The following is an 8,354-nucleotide window of genomic DNA, read 5'->3' as shown; positions in this document are numbered from 1 at the left end:
TACCTTATATAAACTTATTAGATATAGTAGAGGTTAAGTTTACAAGAACCAAGTAGCAAATCACATGAGAAATTACTTGTTTATGTCAAAGATGTCAAAGATGTTAAAATTTAGTCAGCAATAAAGAGTTTCGTAGTGCTTGTCGGAACCACTAAGGTGAGACATTATATTTCACACCTTTGTCTAGGCACCGTGCTATTTTTGTGGAAGGAACTACTCTCATATGGAACGCTAGCACTTAGCACTTTGTACTTAAACTGTCTCCTAGAGACTCAACTCTTTCTCTAATACAACAACTTCATTCAATAATTTTCTCACCTCAGATGCATGCAGCTTGACTAGTTGTAGGTATGTCTCTGGTGTTTCGTTTTTTGTAGCTCAGGCGTGCCTATAGCGTTCTGCGCCATTACGGTCATATTTTCCTGACACATCGAATCTCAGAGCTCTTCACAATAGGCATTGTGAAATAGTGTCAGCTCTCTAAAAGAGAGTAGCCAAAGAACTGCACTAGCTAGTGCTGTCAATGGATCAGTCACCCTGGGTCCAGATAGTTGGTATCTTTCTGGCATGCACGTTCTGTGCGACGTTTCATCATGTATGCATGTTACCACGCTTTGTAACCGGCTGTGATCAACGAGGAGGCTCATAGAAGTGGGCCATCACAATTGGCATCAGAGATGGGCATATACAATCCGAATCTGTGCAATCTCAATCTGGGCCAAAATTTTAATAGAGAATACAAGCTCAATCCACGCCTCAAAATGATTGCTAAGACGGTATAATCTCAATCCGATTAGTTAGATTGATTGTGTTAGATTAAATAAAGTGGGATATATACCTATATATAGCCGCGGGCCCTATCCTAGGCCATATTTAGGCATCATTTCTGCCTAAGGCTACTATATTAGAGCCTAAGGCTAAAGTATAGGCCTTAGGCAGAATTAATACCTAAATATGGCCTAAGATAGGGCCCCGGGCTATATATAGGTATATACCCTACTTTATTTAATCTAACACAATTAATCTTAATCCCTTAGTATAGATTCCAAGCTTAATCCGTACTTTTAGAGTGACTAATCATACAATCCTAATCTAGGACCTTGGATTGTATCCGATTGTATATGCTCACGTCTGATTGGCATTACATTGGCATTGCTGGCGCAATCGTGCTGCACAGTTGCAAGTGGTTCACTCGTCCCTCCATCAAACATCGATTCTTTAAGAGCATTGTGAGAGTACTGGACAGTACAAGGGGTGTGCATGCTGTTTCTGGAACATTGAAGCGTTTATAAAAGTTGCATCACATCCAACGCTACTGGTTCAGTAAGGTTGGCTAATATGTCACAGAAGGTTTTATTACCTACTCGTTCAATGCATAGGCTTCTCCTGGTTTATAATCTCATTGCTCCGGCCTTGTTGACAGCCCGACTTTCGTTATGTAACCTATACCTGTCTCACGGAATCCTATTGATGCTCGTTATACTTGCTCTTGGAATCGGGCTATACGCAAATCCAACTTTTGGGCATATCGGCGATTAGAGCTTGTCGATACTGATTTGAATGATGAAAAATCTAAATATAGTTGCGGAGGACGGCCCTGAGGACGAGAATAAAGAGGCCATGGCACTGCGATAAGGTTTGGCGACAGGATCGGAATTGAGGTGACGGGGACATACTGGGCTGTGAGTTATGACCCATCGGTAACACCGCTACCCTCAGTACGATTAGGTATAGATGAAGAAGGCAGAATTTACAACTGAAAAAGGAGGCCACTCGACAAGGCTTACAGTCTGACAAGGACTCATATCAGAGCAATCTTGGAAAAAGAACCTCCACCTCTGATGAATCAGTCCATCTATGAAGAGCAGACTCTGAACATGGTTAGAGGGCCAGATTTTCTCTGCCATATCATGTCAGTCATAATTCTCACTATGCATTGGGCGCACTCATGCTATGTCAATACCAGTGTGACGGACTTCAAAATTCTTGAATGATCGCACATGTCCAGGCTGTGTTGAAAACTTGCTCAATAGAACGACGGGTGTTACGTTGGATTCCTATCATACACTTTACACTATATAATAAAACACAGGACAAGTCACAGTATTGCGACTAACTATTCGACAGGATCCTCTTCCAACAGAACTTTGAAGCTGAAAGGTTCGAACGCAACCTGTATTAGGTTAGTATTATGCTACGCCCACGTCACTAGATGGAATCACTTACGCCGTCTCCTATGAAATGCTTGCTCATGGCTTCCACCCAGTGCAGTCGCAGTGAGTGTAACATGGCACTAGTACCTTCCATGACACACAAAACCATGATGGTTAGCAAGAACCAGAGGTAGAATAGGACGACAATCATGACAATCCCAACAGCACCGCTGTAGCCGAAAGCAATCTTCATGGTCATGTCCCAAAGTACAATAGAAAGACGTTGATGGGCTAGCGACAAAGCCCATAACCGAAGGTAGGAGGCGGTATGAGAGACACAATTCAAACAGAATTCTATTTCTGTTAATCATGAGCAATTGCGGAAGGAATCTGACCTACCGATAGTGTGAATGACTTGGTGTATCATGACCTCGCTGAATTCGAATTCTTCGTGCTCCTCACCATGGCCAATGTCCTGGGTGATCAGCGCGACGCCGTCCTCATCGTCAGCGTAACTGTCACGTCCACCATTAAGCGTTGTGCTCTCTTCATCATCATCATCATCGTCCAAAGCCGAGACACGAGTAGTTTCTCCGATGCCACGGTATCCCATGGCCCGGGCCTTGTTGTGCTCCCAACGAAGGTAAAACGGCTTCAAGAACAGCATTATTGGGACACATACCAACGCGAGAAGAACGAGAATAATTTGCAACGTTGCTTGCCCTGAGTAGAGCTGGTCTTCGAGTGTTCCGGGCTGCAAGAACATGTAAATAAGCATGTTGAGCAGACTGGGCGGGTTCTTATCGATGGAAACCCAGTCGACAGACCACTTGTATATTATTGCCCAAGTCAGGTAACCAAAGATGGACTGAAAGAATATCATGCCAGGAATGAAATTTCCCCAAATGTCGATGGGCGACTTGAAGTGGCGAGCGTTAACATACGACAAGCAGAGTGAAAAAGTCATATGTGCCCATCCCATGAGAATACTGAGCTTCATCTTGTAGCTGTTTGAGAAGAGGAGGTCGTTTTCGGTACCGTGCCACATCCAATCCAGTCCAAAGGGGTAAGTATAGCCGTTCTCCCGGATTGCGGTTACGGATTGTCCTTCTTCAGCACCCTCGGGCCATTTCCACATGGACGGGAAAATAGGCAATTCCTTGGAGAAGGCGTCGCAGTAGATGAGACCGGTGTACATGGAGAATATACCCATCATCAGCATGATATAGCGGCCGTAAAATGCCATCGAGAAAAGTTCATCAAGCTTGCCGCGTGAGAGCGACTTCTCCCAGTAGATCATAGCAAGTGCGGCAAAGGTCATAAGCATTCCGTGACCGAAGTCACCGAACATGACGGCAAACAAGAAAGGAAAGGTAACGATGGTGGGTAGCCCGGGATTGATTTCGGAGTATTTCGCAGTACCGTAAGCATCAATGATGGTTTGAAAGGCGAGCGTAAATTTGTTAGTTTTGACGTATGTTGGTGGCGTCTTAGAAGTTCGAATCTGATTGACGATAGTAGGCACCGACAGCCCGGCACGGTCATTGACGTCTTGGAGAGTAGACTTTATCAAACCGAGAGAGCTAGTAGGACACCAAGCCTCCGCAATGAGTGTTTTGCGCTGTTGGTCATAAGAAAATCTATTCAGGGTCTCGTAGACAGCCTTCTCCTTCTTGACAACAACCATCCAGGCAGCGAGACTGCGACCGATTTGTGTAAGTTCAGCATCAAGAGTCTGCTTGGTGTTGCGAAGTACGCTGGCGAGGTCATTCAAGCGTGTGTTTACCTCGTGAAGTTGGTCTCTCCGAAGCTCACTGTTCTCGTCGACGCTGTAGAGGTCCGCCCCGAGGGATTCTGAGATCTTGCGGATCTTGGCGATGATTTCCTTTCCGTGCGCAAATATTATAAAGACGTTCTTATTCACGCCTTCATTGGTCTCTGGATTAATGATCTGCTCGGGGATCTCCGACTGATTCATGTAGAGGTTACCACGCAGGGTCCTCCACAGAATTCGCTCAAACGCCGCCATCCGCTCCCGTGGAATTACGCCAGCAACAAAGCCTATATTCATCACAGAAAAGGATTGCTCAGCTTGCTCGGTGTGTTGTTCCATGTCACGGAGGAGCGGTGCGTCATCGTTATCCTCTGAAGTTCGCTGTTGAATCTCTTCGGTCTGGCCACGAGCACGATCGAAGAAGCCTCCAGCCTCTCTCAGCACCCATCTCCATTCTGTGAGCTCCATTTCTCTTTTCTTGAGTGTCTCATAACTGTCATTCAGTCCCGTGATTCTTGCCTCCAGTCCTTGACTTCGATCAGTCAGCTCATCAATCTCCGACGCAGATGGCGCAGCCAGTATATTATTAAAATCATAAATGGAACGCATAGCTATGTCTGACTTCTCCATCTGGCTATGGAAATAACGTAGTTGTCTTTCGACATTGTCTAGGCGGCGAATCTCTTGGGTAAAGGTACGTTGGAAAGCAGTAGTCTCGGCGTTGAGCTGTAGGCATCATTGTCAGCCGTCTTTCTGGAGTGCTCGATAGTATAAATAGAGCCTATGTTGCTGTTAATTTGCTAGACAAACTCACGTCTCTAAAATCCATCACCCCGAGCTCGCCCAAAGCACTCACAACCTCCCTTCCGATCTCATTGGCAATGTACAGCTGGGTCAGACTCATGTCCGCCGAGCGGAACAGAGTATCTTTATGCGGTGCCATAGCGGCGAATGTCGTGGAAGAGCTTGAAAGTGGCGACAGCTCTTCCTAAATGATGACAACGTTGATAAGGCTCCTGACTTGATGGCTCTGCATAGCTTGCCTAGAGCTTCCAGGGTTTGGTCATAGAGATAGCTGCGGGGTTAAGTTTCTCCGCTACCGAGGCCGTTCAACGACCTTGGAGCTTTCTCGTCAGTGCAATAGTATATTGGATCGTCGAAGTCACAGCGTAATATTTCCTTCGCCTTTACATTATGAATCTAGCCTAGGCTCAAGATTGTACACTATGAACTAGAAAGCTCATCAACGTACAAGTCAGTGCTGCGATTTAATTCTTAGTTTACGCAAATCGATATGCCAACATAGTATATTGATAACCACAGGCAAGAATGCACTGAACAATAAAATAGATGTATTGGGAGAATTCTATATGGGGCTCAAAGACCGTTTCATGGACTCTTTCAAGAAAATTGTTCGTGTGCAAGCAACAGTCTAGGGGTAAACCGCAGAACGTGTGGCCAATAAAGAAGTCTTTCGTGCATATAACCCAGAGACCGCACACCCTCGTGTATATCGTCAATCATCAATCCTTCTGTAATGTGAGCTGGCCCAGTAATCAGGCCGTTTATTATCCCGCGACACCTCACATCTCAACCCCGTGTTCCAGTCTCAACCTCTCACGAAGCCAAAGTTTCGCCATTTGCGACTTCGCCTGTTTTACCAAACGTGGCCTGTTATCCTCCTTTCCACGTTCGTAGCTCTCGATTGCCGCACAATATTCGATCATGGAACGCATTTCTGACGCGTCCATGTCTGCAGTTAAGTCACAGTCGCCATCCTCAAACATATCGCGCATCGATTCAAGTTTGCGCTTCGCCATTGATGTAGACCGAAAGAACGAATTCCCGATAGCATGCTGAGCGAGCTCTACGGCCGAAACCCTGTTGATCGCTGTGTCATCAGTAGAATCTTCTAAATTGGTAGCTGCGAGGTTGGCGTGTAGGTCATCGTTCGTTGGTGACCGGTCTTGGCGTTAAGCCCTGGGGTCGTCGTTCGAATGGGGGAAGGGAGGGCTAGCATGTTTTTCTGAGACTGCGGCACCGGCTTGAACCCACGCGTATCACTCTGCCAACCCTGTGAGTCATATATGTGATGATTTGCATTGCCGTCAAAGTCGACCATGCTCAAAAACTCATCCTCCCCTTCGAAGCGGCTATCTCCAGTACTGTGAAAGCTGGAAATATCCGTTGATGATTGTAGTACTGAAGGGAACAAGGCTGATGCTGAGCTGAAAGCAAAGGACTGTTGTGGGTTATATGCAGTCGAGAAGCTCGTAGGGTTGTTTTGCGCCGTTGGCGTCTCTTGTAGACCCGGAGAACCTAGACTCGGTATCTCATTGATCCTTACAATATCTTTCGATCTCGGGCTATCGCGAACGTGCAACGCGGGCGATTGGACGATTGAAGGCCGTTGGGCAGCTTTATTTTCACATGGGTCGTTTGAACACATCCGGCCATCATTTCCGGCAACGATTGCTTCTGCTCTTTTCAATTTGAGCAAAACTTGCTCAACTTCTAAGGTTTTAAAGCCTATCTCATTGTAGCGACCATACTGGGATAGTCCATTCGCTTGTTCGTAGACACGTCGCATCGCCCTCTCCTGACATAGTAAAGCCTTAGCCGTGGAGATATCACTGATCTTGCCAGAGAGCGTGGCGATTTTCTCTAAAAATCTCTGCGGCCAGTCTCTGACTTGTTTGAGGAGCGTACCATGTGAAGATTGGCATGCGTCATCTTCTGCGAAGTGGCTCTGCAATTTCTCTTCTGTGAGGTTCCAGTTCTTGTAGATTGTATCGAATCTTCTAGCACGTAGCTTCTTCGAATCACTCTCTCCTATATCGGAAGCTATCTTGTTTCCTTGTAGTGAGGTAACGTCTACTTTTTGTCGCTTATGCAGATTAGGTTGAGGGGTGGCCATAATGGTAGATTATAAAGAACAACGGCGTACATATATGTGACTTGAATAGTATGACGATGGAAAATATAGATATGGAGGGGACAAGTCATAGGCCCTGTCATCAACGTGATCTTGTGGCATATTAGCTGCCCAATCATCCTGACGACCATGAACACCTTCAATACCAGAGCTCAACACATAGTTCAAAAGCTTCACAGTCGTCAATATATGTGGCTGGCTGTTTCTGACGAACCAAGGGATTCAGACAGGGGTTGAGATATCACAAGCCTGAGCGCCTTGTGCTCGTAGTGCTAAAAGCCTACCACACCCAAAACAAGTGATTAGCCTGTATGTTTCACGCGTCGCTGCGTAGCTGAATCAGAGAAAGACAGGTGTAGAGATTCGTATCTTCTTGTTCATGTGGAACCGATCGTAACAAGCTGGAGACGAATGAATACACAGCACAAATGGGCTAGTTCAGCCACAGTCAAAACCAATTGATCTGAAAAATGGAGGTCAGCCGAGAAAATTTGCAAAACAAAACTCATATATCGCGCGGGTCGAACTTGCGACCTTCGGGGAATCGAGAAAGCCGTAACAAACTGCGCTTTTTTATCCATCGTTGATGTCTCTATACCACGGGGGCAGTAGTGACAGTGACTGAAAGAATTCGAAATTCCCGAAACTATATATGGCTAGAGATACGTTCTCATATCCACTTAGGAACACATAGAGTTTGTGCTGTTCCTAAGAATAGTGAATGCAGAATCTTGTTGTGTTATGGACAAGTTGAGCGCGCCTCTGATGGAAAGAATTCAGGCATAATACATCTCACCAAATAATTTGAACATTCTCACTTGTGTGTAAGAGCAAGTCTAGCTCATGGCACCTCCGCTCGCTTCACCCATTCCTGACTATCTAATCTGTCATCCTCTGTATCCTGCTTAGACTGTCGCCAAAGATCTAGATCGGGCTGTTGGTACTCATATCACTGTCTTACCTGCCTCAACTCCGACCTTCACGTCCACTTCTCCACCACTATTGTGAAAATTGCAAGGATAACCATACCTACGACCCCGGACCAATTAAATGCTTCACATCTGGACACAGGCATTATTGTCTTCTGGTCATCCTCAACGGGGTACGTGACGGTTCAATTGGAAAAGAGCACTGCTGAGGGTAGTTCTAGTATACCATATTAGGAAGTCGGTCGGCAATTTCAGTGGAGGCCATTAAATCACTCAGCAAGGCTAGCAGTCTAACACACGCGAATGAAGTTTGATTGTAATACCACTGTGTAGCTGCCCGTAAGATACCTCGGGTACACTCGCGCAGGAGTATTGCCAATGTAGCAAACACAATTGTCATTTGAATGTTGAGAATATGTGATAAAGTGACCTGCGCGCAGTCAGCAGACTTATAGTTGTACGGAGAGAGACACGATTTTACTCTAAAATCGCGATTATCGAGACTTGGCACTAACACTAGATGTGCAGTACCACTTACTGGTTGTTATACTAGGTAGAGAGCA

The 8,354-nt window shown here is 45.8% G+C and overlaps 2 protein-coding genes across 2 annotated transcripts; both read right to left on the bottom strand.

The window, feature by feature from the left end:
* Positions 1–1,869: 1,869 nt before the first annotated feature.
* EJ05DRAFT_480046 (vacuolar ATP synthase-like protein 98 kDa subunit) lies at positions 1,870–4,959 on the bottom strand. The gene is made up of 5 exons (XM_033744799.1): positions 4,742–4,959; positions 2,553–4,653; positions 2,227–2,507; positions 1,977–2,173; positions 1,870–1,900 (listed from the first exon to the last, which is right to left on the bottom strand). The coding sequence occupies exons 1-4, from the start codon at positions 4,868–4,870 to the stop codon at positions 2,117–2,119; spliced, it is 2,568 nt and encodes an 855-aa protein (XP_033596503.1). The 5' UTR covers positions 4,871–4,959; the 3' UTR covers positions 1,870–1,900; positions 1,977–2,116.
* Positions 4,960–5,510: 551 nt separating this feature from the next.
* On the bottom strand, positions 5,511–6,844 carry EJ05DRAFT_504646 (uncharacterized protein; the record flags this gene model as incomplete). Its single annotated transcript, XM_033747599.1, has 2 exons — positions 5,511–5,818; positions 5,890–6,844. 2 exons carry the CDS (start codon positions 6,842–6,844, stop codon positions 5,511–5,513), a joined length of 1,263 nt encoding a protein of 420 aa, XP_033596502.1.
* Positions 6,845–8,354: the final 1,510 nt, after the last annotated feature.

This window comes from Pseudovirgaria hyperparasitica, assembly GCF_010093815.1.
Source record: "Pseudovirgaria hyperparasitica strain CBS 121739 unplaced genomic scaffold EJ05scaffold_18, whole genome shotgun sequence".
Lineage (NCBI taxonomy): Eukaryota > Fungi > Ascomycota > Dothideomycetes > Acrospermales > Acrospermaceae > Pseudovirgaria > Pseudovirgaria hyperparasitica.
The sequence above is the reverse complement of the archived record's forward strand: the minus strand, read 5'-3'. Positions and strand labels throughout refer to the sequence as shown.

Bases quoted from the DNA above. Each gene is read 5' to 3' on its own strand.
- EJ05DRAFT_480046 (XM_033744799.1), bottom strand. From the start codon at position 4,870: ATGGCACCGCATAAAGATACTCTGTTCCGCTCGGCGGACATGAGTCTG. The intron at 2,508-2,552 runs GTAGGTCAGATT...TAACAGAAATAG, and splicing joins CCAAGTCATTCACACTATCG to AATTCTGTTTGAATTGTGTC. The intron at 2,174-2,226 runs GTAAGTGATTCC...AACCTAATACAG, and splicing joins AGCATTTCATAGGAGACGGC to GTTGCGTTCGAACCTTTCAG.